The 14,490-nt window shown below is 41.6% G+C and overlaps 1 protein-coding gene across 1 annotated transcript; it reads right to left on the bottom strand.

The window, feature by feature from the left end:
* Positions 1-249: 249 nt before the first annotated feature.
* Positions 250-14,162, bottom strand: KLF17 (KLF transcription factor 17). Its single transcript, XM_067712215.1, has 3 exons — positions 14,103-14,162; positions 825-1,683; positions 250-494 (listed from the first exon to the last, which is right to left on the bottom strand). Exons 1-3 carry the CDS (start codon positions 14,160-14,162, stop codon positions 250-252), a joined length of 1,164 nt encoding a protein of 387 aa, XP_067568316.1.
* Between the last annotated feature and the right edge of the window lie 328 nt (positions 14,163-14,490).

The raw sequence follows: 14,490 nt of genomic DNA, 5'->3' as shown, positions 1-14,490 counted from the left end.
CCAACCGCTACTTTGCTCCATCTTGCCATGTGGCTGAACTTGGCACAAAAGTAGGTGGCCCCAGAGATGTGAGGACACCCAAGACAGTTTTTGAGGAGCCCCAACTAGGTCCAGAGCTCATATGGGCTTCCACACTGCCTCATAATCTTTCTGTCTTCATCAAAACCTACACCTACCAAAGAGACTAGCTGGTCAGAGGCAGGCAAGATCTGGGCAGAGAAGCCAAAATGAGGGGAAGAGCAGATTGACCTAAAGACCAGGAGCAGAAGGACCAGCCATACGTCCACTGTCAGCCGGTGGGTCTGGGGATGTTGGCATCCGCATATGAGTCCTTTGGTGTTGCCTGAGATGGTCAGATCTCATGAACTGTCGGCCGCACTGGTCACATTTATGTGGTCGGTATTTGGTGTGTATCCGAGTATGTCTTCTAAGTTCATCAGAACGGAAGAAGGACCAAGTACAGGCTTCCCACATGCATTTATAGGGCCTTTCACCTGGGGGAATGACAAGGGAGAGAAGGAATTTTGAGGAATAGGCCAGCAGGTAGGAAGGGAGGGGTCTGACTTTATGAAGCAAAGCAGTCAACGTTGAGGAATCAAAAGGAAAAACTCAGGACAGCAGTGAGAAGACAGCACCATCAGCAGTCTCCACCTTGGCACAGTCATCCTGGACTGTGGGAAAGCAAGCTGGTGGGCCCAGAAGAGCTTGATCCCAAACTTGAAGGATGCTGGGCTAATCCCAAACCACTACAAACCAGGGGTCCCCCACAAATCTAAAGTCCAGAGATCTCTCCACCCACCCCACCCATCCGACACCTCATTTACCTGTGTGTTTGCGTTGGTGACTCACGAGGTGGGAGCGCTTAGTGTAAGCTTTTTCACAGTTCTCATAGTCGCAGCGGTAAGGCCTTGAAACTGGGGATCTCCTCCTGGGAGGCCTTTCCTGGGCCCTGGAGTACTGCTCTGCTCTCCGTGGAGCAGGTAAGGGCTGCTTAGGTAGGAAGGGGTCTTCCTGGGAGACTGGCTGGCTCACAAGAGAGCCCTGGGATTCCAAAGCCAGCAATAATGGCGATTCAGCTGGGGGCATCCCATAGTTGTGGGGGTTTCTAGGGGGCAACATCTGATCCAAAGAGCGGAGCATTGCCAGGGCCTCAGTGGAAGGCATGGTTGGATCCAGTAATGTTTTAGGTGTTAAAGGGCCTCCATTAGAAGGTACTGTTGGGAGGCCAGAATAAGGCATTGTTCGCATTCTGACGCGGGACATCATTGGGATTCCACTGGCAGGTGAGACTGGTGGCCCATTGGGGGACATCCTTAGATTCCCACCAAAGGTCGTGGCCACCCCTGGAATACTGGGCTCTCCTAAGGGCATCGCCTGGGACCCCTTGAAAATCATTTCTGTCTGGGAAGGAGACATTCCCTCAGTGTAAATCATCTGGGAAGGAGTGAAAGTCACTTGGGGGCAGTAGGTCACACCATGGTCAGGCAGCAACATACTGAAGTGTGGCCCCATTTCACTGGCGTTCTGCCTGGGTGCCTCAGCAGAGACCAAGGAGGTCGTCTCCAGCTCTATGCACCGAGGGACGTGTTGAATGCCTGTTGGGCCATGGTTCCAAGAGGTGTGCACTCCACTGTTTCTGGGAGATGAAGACACATCCAAGATGGACATTGACTTCTCAGTATCCTTAGAAAAAGAAAGTCAGGTGAAATTCACCATAGCTCAAATTCCAGTTCCACATGTCCCTTCTCCCCATTTCCAGGCCCCACCCTAATCCAGGCCTCTATCATCTCTTGCCTAAATTATTCCACCTCCAGGCCATTCTCCAGTTTGGGCTTTCTAAAATGCAAGCCTGGGGGATTTTCCTGGCTGTCCAGTGGTTAAGACTCTGTGCTTCCACTGCAGGGGGTGCAGGTTCCATCCCTGGTTAGGAAACTAAGATCCCATGTGCCATGCAGTGTAGCCACTAAATAAATAAACAAACAAACAAACAAACAAAATGCAAGTCTGGCTAATAGAAGCGTGGTGGAAATCTAGATGCGACTCATGCCACTTTTCTTGCTGGGCATGTTTTCGGTTTTATTTCAAAAAAAGCACAAAGAGCAAATAAAATATTCTACAACCTGTACTTTCAGCAAAACTGAGAAAACCCTCAAATTCCAGATTATGTTTAAGTGTGAGGGATCATCCCAAACCAGCAGAACAGGTTCAGAAAGCCATAAAGGTAAGAATGGAGGGTTCAGTTAGTCTTGGCTTTGGCAAAACTTAGAAACCATTCACAAATATTTACCTACAAAGAGGTTCTCACCTGAGTGGGAATGCTGTGGGCAGGTGTGAGATCAAGCATTGGAAGAGGTAAAGAAAAGAGGCAGACTTTTAAAAACACTTTTAAAAAGGGTGGGGGATTGTCTTGGAAGTCAAGGGAAAAAAGAAGAGATTGGTGGTAGAACTTCTTGAAACAGGACAGGATCCAAGAATCATATTTTTTAAAGTTGTCAATTACTGTAGCAGTAGAGAGAGAGAGTTCTTGAGCTGAGAAATTGGGAACACTACCCTATAATTTCCCATCTGAGAGGATCCAGAAAAGACCAATCCACTTAAATATGAAAAACAAAACATGAGTAAAATACAGTAGCTATAGAAGATACTAAAACATCAAAGATCCCACATGCCGCGGAGCAACTAAGCCCGTGCACCACAACTACTGAGCCTGCACTCTAGAGCCCACAAGCCACAACTACTGAGTCTGCGTGCCAGAACTACTGAAGCCCGTGAGCCTAGAGCCTGTGCTCCGCAGCAAGAGAAGCCACAGCAATGAGAAGCCCGTGCACTGCAATGAAGAGTAGCCCCTGCTCACCGCAACTAGAGACAGCACAGCAACAAACACCCTACGCAGCCAAAAATAAATAAATAGGTAAATAAATAAATAAATTTATTTTTAAAAAGATCAAGGAAAAATTTAACAACATTCAAACACAAATTTAAAAAAAAGAAAAGAAAGCAAAACTTAAGAAAGCAATGGCGGCTTTTACCAATTACAGGAACACCAAAGGGCAGAAATAGAGGAATTCAAAGAAGTTATGTCCAGACAATAGGCTATGAGTAATATTAGAGGGGAGGGAAGGGGGCAATAAGGGAAACTGTAGGGGCTTCTGCAGTGCTAACAATGCTTCAAAGGTCTTTACTTTGTAATAATCCATTGAGCTGTGTACTTATATTCACTTTTCTGTTTGAGGGCTATTTTTCATAATAAAGTGGTTTTAAAACAATACTGTGAGAAATCAGGATTTTCAGCATAAGTGAAATTATAAAAATCAGAAATAAAAATAATGCTATATTAAAAAAAATAATGCTATATTTAAATAGGAAATATTTTATACAAACACAAACCCCTCATGCTCAGATTTTGGCCTTTAATTCCATTCCTTACCTAAGAGGAAGAATCATCCTTGGAGTATTTCCTGACTCCAAGTCTGGAAGAAGGAATGAATAAGTGAGCTTGTGGTGCATCTTACTGTGCCAGAAAATAAGGGAACTTCCAAGATTATTAGGACTGTGTCAAAAGGACACAGGAAGTGACACCAGGGAATATGATAGAGTAGAAAGCACCAGGAATCCATGTCCCCACCAAGATAACAATTACACCTGCAGAATTTGCCTTTTGTAATTACTTTGGAACAATGGAGTCAATTAAATGCTTGTGACTTCCAAGGGAAGGCTTGGAAGGTAAACTGTAGTTAATTTCAGTCAGTTTCAGCTCTTAGGTAGGTAGTGGCTATCCCAAAACACCCCGGGTCCCATACCAGGAAGCTGTGCACACATTTCTGGACCTGTGGGAGCCAGAGTGGGCAATGAAAACCTTGTGCTCCAAATATTGAGTAATCTGTATTATCACTAATTGCTGCTTCTGATCATGATGAGCAGACAGAGGTGGGAAGCCATTGTCACAAACCTCTCCTCCAAATGACAGGACTTCCAGGGTATTTAAAAGGACTAGCACCTGTTTCTCTCTCTCTCTCTCTCTCTCTCTCTCTCTTTTTGGCTGTGCTGCATGGCATGTGGGATCTTAGTCCCCTGACTAGGGATGGAACCCATGCCCCCTGAAGTGGAAGCACGGAGTCTTAACCACTGGACTGCCATGGAGGTCTCTGGCGCCTGTTTCTTTCCCCCTTCATTTTTCCTTTTTCACCTTTTGGGAACCAGACATTTAAGAACTAGTATATTCAAAAGTAATCACATATACAAGAAAATTTGGAAAGTCACCACACATATCCAAGAAAAGATGCAGGCTCATAAAAGGTCTAAGAAAACCTTAAGTTTACCTCTCAAGCTGATGCTGGCACAGAGACAATATACATCAATTTAAATAAGCTATAAACAAACAAAAACAGCAAACCCTGAGGAAGAGGAAGAATTGGATTTCCAGAGTTTCTATATTATAAGATTCAAGTGTCCAGTTTTCAACAACAACAAAAAAAATCACAAGTCATAAAAAGACAGGAATGTATGGCCCATTCAAGGGGGGAAAAAAATAAACAGAAATGTCTAAGACAGACCAAATGATGAACTTACTTCACAAAGAATTTAAAACAACTGTCTGTCTTAAAGATGCTCAAACAGCTAAAAGAAGATGTGGACAAAGTCACAAAAATGATGTATGAACAAAATGGAAATTTTGGTAAAGAGATAGAAAACCTAAAAAGAAACTAAAAAGAAATTCTGGGCACCCTGGTGGCACAGTGGTTCAGAATCTGCCTGCCAATGCAGGGGACACGGGTTCGAGTCCTGGTCTGGGAAGATCCCACATGCTGCGGAGCAGCTAAACCTGTGCGCCACAACTGCTGAGCCTGCACTCTAGAGCCCATGAGCCACAACGACTGAGCCCACGTGCCACAACTACTGAAGCCTGAGCACCTAGAGCCTGTGCTCCACAACAAGAGAAGCCACTGCAATGAGAAGCCAGCACACTGCAAGGAAGAGTAGCCCCCACTCGCCACAACTAGAGAAAGCCCGCGTGCAGCAATGAAGACCCAATGCAGCCAAAAATAAATAAATAAATAAATTTATTTTTTAAAAAAAGAAATTCTGGAGCTGAAAAATATAATAACTAAAATGAAAAACTGACTAGAGGGATTCAAAAGCAGATTTGAGTAGACAGAAGAATCAGCTAATTTGAAGATAGGACAATTGAAGTTGTCAAGCTAAGGAACAAGAAGAAAAAAGATTGAAGAAAACTGAATAGAGTGCCTAAATGACCTGTGGGACAACTTCAAGCAGACCAACATATGCATTGTGGGAGTCCTAGAAGAGAGAGAGAAAGGGTCAGAGATTGCTTGAAAAAATAGTGGGTGAAAACATCTCAAATGTGATGAAAGACATGAATATAGACCTCCAAGGAGCTCAATGAACTTCAAACAGAATAAAATCAAAGAAATCCACACTGAGACACATTATAATCAAAACTGTCCAAAGACAGAAAGAATCTTGAGAGCAGCAAGAAAGAAGTAACTCATCACATATATGGAATCCCAAATAAGATTACCAGCAGATTTCTCATCAGAAACCTTAGATGCCAAAAGGCGGTGGGCTGACATATTCAAAATGCTGAAAGAAACTGTCTAACCAAGAATCTTATATCTGGCAAAGCTGTCCTTCAAATATGAAGGAGAAATTAAGTCACTCCCAGATAAACAAACGCTGGAGGAGTTTAATGTCATTAGACCTGAACTGCCCTGCAAGAAATGGTAATGGGGTCCTTCAGGTCAAAATGAAAGAACACTAGACATTAACTCAAAACTATCTGAAGAAATAAAGATTTCTAGTAAGGGCAAATATATGGACAACTATAAAAACTGGCCTTATTGTACTTGATTTGTAACTCCACTTTTTGTTTTGTACATGATTTGAGAGACTAATGGTGGAATAAGAAATCAGTATATTGGTCTTTGCCTCAGTTCCTGACACAGAGCTCCTAAATCCCTTGGAATTTCCTGGATGATAAGAGCATCTTTTGTTCTAATGCAGTGACTCTTGGTGAGCTCCTGGATAGGGGCTGGTCACCAGAAAGACCAAGCCATGATTAGAAGCTTGGAATTTTTGGCCCTCTCCCTCATTCTCCAGAGAGGGGAGAGGGGCTAGAAAATGAGTTAATAATTGATCATGTCTACATGATAAAGCCCCCATAAAAATCCCCAAAGTACAGAGTTCAGAGAGCTTCTTGGTTGTTGAACACATGGAGGTGCTAGGAGGGTGCTGTGCCCAGAGAAGGAATGGAAGCTCTGTGCCCCTTTCCCACACTTCACCCCCTATGTATCTCTTTATCTGGCTGTTCAATTGTATTCTTTAAAATATCATTTGTAATAAATCAGCAATAGTAAGTAAACTTTTCCTGGGTTCTGTGAGCTGCTCTAGAAAATTATCAAATCTGAGGAGGAGGTCATAGAAACTGGCCCTGATTTACAGCCAGTTGGCCAGAAGCCCAGGTGACAACCTGGACTTAGGACTGGCGTCTGAAGCAGGGGGTAAGGGGCAGTCTGTGGGATTAAGCCCTTAACCGTGGGATTGGGCACTAATTCCAAGCAGTTAGTGTCAGAGTTTCTTGGTGCAGAAAACCCACATATATGACGTCCTAAGTGTGTGAGTGTGAGAATGAAGGAAAACAGTTTTCTTAGACACTAATGCATTAAAAAAAATTATTAGTCTATATTTTTGGACACTCAATGCATAAAGATGTAACTTTGTGACATTAATAACTGAAATGGAGTGGGGACAGAACTGGATGGGGAATTTTTTTATCTTATTAAAGTGGTATAAATTCAAATTAGAATATTATAATTTGGCAATGTTAAATGTAATCCCCATAGTAAACACAAAGAAAATAGTTATAGAGTATATACAAAAGGAAATGAGAAGGGAAATAAAGTTTCACTACAAAAAAAAAAATCAACTAAACACAAAAGATATAATACAGGAAACAAGGGACAAGAAAAGCTAAAAGCTATATTGAAAACAAAGAGCAAAATGACAGAAGTCTCTCCTTATCATTAATTACTTTAAATATAAATGGTTTAAACTCTCCAATCAAGACAGAGATTGGAAGAATGGAGTAAAAGAAACATTATCTAATTATATGTTGTTTACAAGAGATTACTTTAGATCCAGAGACAAAAATAAGCTGAAAGTGGAAATAGTAAACAAGAGTGGGCATGGCTATAGTAGTGGCTATCAAACATAACAGACTTTAAATCAAAAAAGTTGCAAGAGACAAAGGATATTATATATTAATAAAAGGTTCAATACAGCAAAAAGATAAACAATTATAAACATTTACATATAATAATAGACCATCAAAATATCTGAAGCCAAAACTGACAGAATTGAAGGGACAAATAAACAGTTCTAAGTAAAAGTTGGAGATGTCAATACCCCACTTTAAATAAAGACTAGAACAACCACACAGAAGATAAGTAGGGAAACAGAGAACTTGAACAACACATAAACCAACTAGATATAACAAAATATACAGAACACTCTACTCAACAACAGCAGGATACACATTCTTCTCAAGTGCACATGGTACATTCTTCTCCAAAATAGATCATACGTTAGGTCACAAATTAAGGCTTAAGAGATTTTGAAAGATAGTTAAAAATCAATAACGGCAGGAAAGCTGGAAAGTCTCCAAATCTGTGGAATTAAACAACATACTCTTAAACAACCAATAGGTAAAATCATAATAATAAAACAACCAATAGATCAAAAAAGAAATCACAAGGGAAATTAGAAAATACTTGAGACAAATAAAAATGAAAACAACAGTAAAAAACTTATGAGGTACAGCAAAAGCAGGACTAAGAGGGAAGTTATAACTGTAAATGCTTATAATTTAAAAAGATCTCAAACCAACAACCTAGCTTTACACCTTAAGGAACTAGGAAAAAAAAAAAAACTAACCCAAAGTTAGCAGAAGGAAATATTAATGAAACCAAAAGTTGGTTCTTTGGAAAGATTAACTAAATTGCCAAACCTTTAGCTAGACTGAACAAGAAAAAGAGGACTCAAATTACTAATAGCAGAAATGAAAGTGAAGACATTACTACCAATTCTATAGAAATGAAAAGAATTATAAGAGAGTACTATGAACAGTTGCATGCCAACAAATTGGATAACCTAAATGACATGGATAAAATCATTGAAAAACAATATCTACCAACACTGAATCATGAAAAAAGAAAATCTGAATAGACCCACAACTAGTAAGGAGACTGAATCAGTAATCAAAAGCTTCCAGGACAGAGAAAGTTTCTTTACTTGATGGCTTCATGTTGAATCCTACTAAACTCTTAAAAGAAGAATGTCAATGCTTCTTGAACTCTAAGAAAAAATCGAAGAGAAGGGAACACTCCCTAATCCATTCCATGAGCTGGGCATTGCCCTGATACCAAAGCCAGACAAAGACATCACAAGTAAAGAAAACTATAGACCAACATCTTTTATGAATACAGATACAAAAATCCTTAAAAAAAAAAAGTAGCAAACTAGATCCACCAGCATATTAAGCAGATTATACAACATGACCAAGTAGGATTTATCCCAGGAATGCAAGGCTGATTCAACATACAAAAATCAATCAATATAACATGCTACATAAGAAAAATAAAGGTGAAAAAACACATCATCTCAATTGACGCAGAAAAAAGCATTTGAAAAATCCAATATGATTTTCATGATTAAAAAAACCCATAGGAATGGAAAGAAATTTCCAACATGATAAAAGACATTTATGAAAAACCCACTGCTAACATCACACTCAATGGTGAAAATCTGAATGCTTTTCCTCTAAGATCAGAAAAAAGACAAGGATGCCTGCCTCCACAACTTCTATTCACATTGCATTGGCAGTTCTAGCCAGAACCACCAGGCAAGAAAAACAAGTACAAGGCATCCAAATTGGAAAAGAAGTAAAACTGTCTCTGTTCCCAGATGATACACTCATACGTAGAAAATCCTAAAGATTACATACACAGACCCACAGACCTGTTAAAACTAATAAACAAATTAAGCAAAGTAGCAGGATACAAATTCAAGACACAAAAATCCATTGTGTTTCTATACGCTGCAATGAACAATCTAAAAAGGAAATTAGGAAAACAATTCAATTTACAATAGCATCAAAAAGAATCACTCAGAAATAACCAGAGTTTAACTGAAACTATATCACTGAAAACTATAAAACACTGCTGAAGGAAATTAAAGACATTTTTAAAAATGGGAAGAAATAATCTGCCCAATATCCAGTTGCAATGCAATCCCTATCAAAATTCTTTTTTTGCAAAACTAGAAAAATCCACCCTGAAATTCATATGGAATCCCAAATAGCCAAGAGCAGTCCTGAAAAGGGAGAACAAAATTGGAAAATTCACACTTCCTGATTCAAAACTTACTATAAGGCACAGGTAGCAAAAGAAAAAATAGACAAAATTGAGTTCATCGACATTTAAAACTTTTGTGCATCAAAAGACACTTCCGGGCTTCCCTGGTGGCGCAGTGGTTGGGAGTCCGCCTAGCCGATGCAGGAGACGCGGGTTCGTGCCCCGGTCCGGGAGGGTCCCACATGCCGCGGAGCGGCTGGGCCCGTGAGCCATGGCCGCTGAGCTTGCGCGTCCGGAGCCTGTGCTCCGCAGCGGGAGGGGCCACGGCGGTGAGAGGCCCGCGTACCGCCAAAAAAAAAAAAGACACTACCAACAGAGTGTAAAGGCAACCCACAGAATGGGAGAAAACATTTGCAAATCGCATATCTGGTAAGGGATTAATATCTAAACTATATAGAGAACTCCTAAAATTTACCATAAAAACCCAATTCAAAAATGGGCAAAGGACTTAAATAGACTTTTCTCCAAAGACATAGCTGCTCAACATCATTAACCATTAGGGAAAGGCAAATCAAAACCACAATGAAATATCACTTCACACCCACTAAAATGATTATTATTTTTTAAAAAAGTGTTGGCAAGATGTGGAGAAATTGGAACCCTTGCACTGCTGGTGGGAATGTTAAAATGGTGTGCTGCTATAGAAACAGAGTGGTGCTGCCTCAACAGATTAAAATAGAATTACTATATGCCCAGCAATCCCACTTCTGGGTATATATCTACAAGGACTGAAAGCAGGGACTGGAAGAGACATTTGTACACCCATGTTCAGAGCAGCATTATTCACAATAGCCAAAATGTGGAAGCAACCCAAGTGTCCATCAACAGATAAACAAAATCTGTTATATACCTACAGTAGAACATCATTCAGCCTTAAAATGGAAGGAAATTCTGACACATGCTTCAACATTAAGACATTAAGCCAAGTGAAGTAAGCCGGTCAAAAGAAACAAATAACGTATGATTCTATTTATGAGGTACTTAGGGAAGTCAAATTCAAGGAGACAGAACGTAGGACGGTGATAGCCAGGGACTGGGTGGAGGGTGGGCAGAGGGAAAACTGAGAAGTTACTATTTTAATGATTACAGAAATTTCAGTTTGATAAGATGAGAAAAGTTCTGGAGATGGGTGGTGGCAATGGTTGCACAATAATGTGAATGTGTTTAATGCTACTGAACTATACACTTAAACATAGCTATACTGATATTTTTATGTTATACAGATTTTACCACAATTTTTTAAATGTTTAAAAAGGGGCACAGAGGGACTTCCTTGGTGGTCCAGTGGTAAAGAATCCGCCTTACAGTGCAGGGGATGTGGGTTCGATCCCTGGTCAGGGAACTAAGATCCCACATGCTGCGGGGCAACTAAGCCAGTGCGCCGCAACTACTGAGCTTGCACGCCTCAAGTAGAGAGCCTGTGTGCTGCAAACTACAGAGCCCATACACTCTGGAACCCGCACGCCACAGCTAGAGAGAAGCCTGCACACCACAACAAAGAGCCCGTGCAACTAAGATCTGATGCAGCCAAAAATAAATAGAATAAGTAAAAAAAAAGAAAGAAATACTTAAACTAATTGTATAAAAAAGGGGGGGGGGTACAGAAGAGGTTCCCACTGGCCAAATTTGTGACAATTTGAGAATCAAAAAGAATGATTGTTGATTTTAATAGATTGAATCTATGAAAATTCATGAGCCAAAAGTGACAAAGAGTCAGCTATCATTCCAGCTTTGAACATTGTGAATTGAAGTGAAAGAAGCATTTATTCTGTCCAATAGGAAACTGTTATTTCAAATTCAACCAATGATTCCAGTTGTTTAAGAAAAATTCTACTTTACAGAAGAATACAAATGCATGTAGAAGGAACGATGGAATTGAAAATCATTTTCCAACCTCTAAGGAAACCCCACTAGATATAACAAACATATAAGGAAACTTCTGATTAAGGAAAAATTAATATTTGGTTCAAACCCGTAAGTGAATGATTAGTGGGGAACTGGACATTTGCATGTATCCAAGGTAACATTACACAGATTACTTTCTGACCACAAGGCTAAAATATAAGTTTGAATAGAGAGATGAATGAGGCTTTTCGCTACCCTAATTCAAGCGCCACGCCTAATGTCACCAAATGTGGGGAGTCAAATGTGTCTCCTGATGTAATGCAAGATGAAGTCTATCATACTTATGAGACATCCTTACCCCAAATCAGGAATCCAATTAGCTTTAAGATCTATCTTCGATTTAGAGGGAATACAAGAGATAGATCAAGCTAAGTCATACCACGAGAAAGCAATCTGATAAATCCACGAGGAGGAATATTTTACAAGACAAAACTTAGGATGATGAAAAATGGAAAGTCAGTCAGGAAAAAAGAAAACTTTTCTAATTTCAAAGAGACTCAAGAGACATAATAACCAGATACAGCATGTGGTCTTAAACTGGATCCTGGTTTGGACATACCAGCTGGAAAGGACATTTGAGGGACAACTAGGGGTACTGAATAGATGATGTTAAGAAATTATTTGGACTTTCTGGTGGCGCAGTGGTTAAGAATCTGCCTGCCAATTCAGGGGACATGGGTTCAAGCCCTGGTCCGGGAAGATCCCACATGCCGTGGAGCAACTAAGCCCGTGAGCCACAACTACTGAGCCTGCGCTCTAGAGCCCATGCTCCCCAACAAGAGAAGCCACCGCAATGAGAAGCCTGCACACCGCAACGAAGAGTAGCCCCCCCTTGCCGCAACTAGAGAAAGCCGGCGCACAGCAACGAAGACCCAACGCAGCCAAAAATAAAAATAAATTAATTTTTTAAAAAACCCAAAAAACCATAGTCCATTTTATTCACCACTATATGCTCACTAACTAGCATAAACTAGGCACACAATAGGTACCAGATAACTGTCTGTTGGATGGGTATTTCTGGGGGAACTCAGCCACTTTTCCCTCCCTTTTACTTTCCTGATTCTTCACAGGCAAACTTCTTTGGAGATGTCTAAACACATCTTTGCCACTATCTCGCCTCCAAGTTCAGTCTGGCCCCCATCTCTCCACAGAAACAGCTTTCATAAAAGTCACCGATGATCTCCGTGTTATTAAGTCCAAACACATGTCAGATTCCTCCCTGCTGGATCTCTCATGAGTTTCTGAGACTACTGGCCATTGTTCTTTTTTTTTTTTAATTTTTATTGGAGTATAGTTGATTTACAATGTTGTGTCAGTTTCTGCTGTACAGCAAAGTGAATCTGTTATACATATACATATATCCACTCTTTTTTAGATTCTTTTCCCATATAGTGGCCATTGTTCTTTAAATGTTTCCTTCCCTTGGCCTCCGGAACACATTGACACACTAGCCTGGTTTTTCTCCTTCCCTTCTCTCTGGGCTTCCTCCTTCTCAGTCCCCTTTGCATTAAGCTACTCTCGGGGCAATCTTTCTCATGTTAATGAATCCATTTCTGTTTATAGTCAATTATTCTTAAATCAATAGCTCCAGGGCAGACCTTTTCCGAATCTTCAAGCTGCCTAGTGCTCAGTCCATTTGGATAGCCCAAAGGCACTTCATCCGACTACGTCCAAAACTCTTGATCATCTTTACTCACACACCCACCCCTCAACCTACCCCCAGGGGAAAAAACTGTTAATCCTCTTCCTTCTCATCCTTTGCTCTCAGAAAATGTCACCACTATTCTTATCCAGTTTTATAAGCCAGAAATCTGGTCAATTGTTCTGGATGCCTCCTTCACAACCTAGATCCAAGTCATTACCAACTCTTGTGGTGTCTGCCTCCAACACATCTCCAAGATCCATTCCGTTTTCTCCATCTCTCTAGTTAGGCCACTATTTTGATTGGATTATCATGATACCTTTCTAATTATTGCCTTGACTTCTGCCCATTCCCCCCCACCCACCCCCGGGGCACTCTTTTTAAAATACAAATCTAATTGTGATCGATCATGTTTAAACTCATCAATGGCTTCCCCCTGCTCTTGGAATAACCAACTCAAGCCCCGCATGACTTTGGTGGTGCTGGGGTCCCTGCCTCCCCTCCCCTTGACCACTCTCCCATCAGTCTCTTGGTCTTGGTCTCACAGTCCATCTTTCATTACCTCCAAAGTGGAGGCATTCTGCCTCTGGTCTCAGGATCTGCTAACCCTTCACCTAACCAGTTGTCTCTGGTCCCAGACAGAATCCTCAGCTGTCTTCTCCACCTCCTAAATCAGATCAAACACCTCTACTATTCATTTCTGTGGACCCTGTATTTCTTCTTTACGGTAACTTATATACTCCCGATCATTTAGCTACTTATTAATAAAATGGTAAACTATCTTATGGTAAACTCACAACTGTATTCCCAGGGTCTGTCAAAGGCCTGCCAATTAGTAATTTTTTCCTCCCTGTCTGCTTCCCTCTGACTTTCTAACTTTGTCTTCTTTCCTGAGTACTCAAAAGTCTCTATCAGAAGTTATCTGGAATTTCTTTACCCCCAGCACCCAATGCTAAGAATATTAACTGAATAAACGACACGTGATTTAGGTTCTTGATCTTCCATCCCTTCCCTTCCCAACCTGTCCCTCGGACCCCTAATCCTCCAGATTGCTACTTCCCTCCACTCCCCCAGCTTCCATGCCCTCAGCCCCCACGCGGGGCCCTGGGGCTGACGCTCTGACTCACCTCTGTGAACTGGTGCGGAGCCCCATGCCACTGGCTTAGGTCCTCGGCTCCCTGCTCCATCTTAAGCTGGGGTCTGTTGCACATCGAGCCTGAGCGAGGGTCCAGACCCACACCTGAACAGAGCTCTGACTCGCCGAGCGTCGCAGTCTGGTGTCGCGGCACCACCACGCCACAATCACCGCTCTCAGCTTCTACTTCTCACAGAGCAGCGGGGGGCGGAGCCAAGGGCCGCACCCACCGACCCACCCAGCAGCCGCTGCCCCACCCTGCGGGGCTCCAGCCTCGCGCTGATCCTGCCCAAACGCAGCAGGGTCATTAATAGGGGACCTCAAGACTTTCATCACTTATTGTGTCTCACGTCTTCGCCACCCTACCTACCCCATCCACC

Source organism: Pseudorca crassidens, chromosome 2, assembly GCF_039906515.1.
Source record: "Pseudorca crassidens isolate mPseCra1 chromosome 2, mPseCra1.hap1, whole genome shotgun sequence".
Lineage (NCBI taxonomy): Eukaryota > Metazoa > Chordata > Mammalia > Artiodactyla > Delphinidae > Pseudorca > Pseudorca crassidens.
The sequence above is the reverse complement of the archived record's forward strand: the minus strand, read 5'-3'. Positions and strand labels throughout refer to the sequence as shown.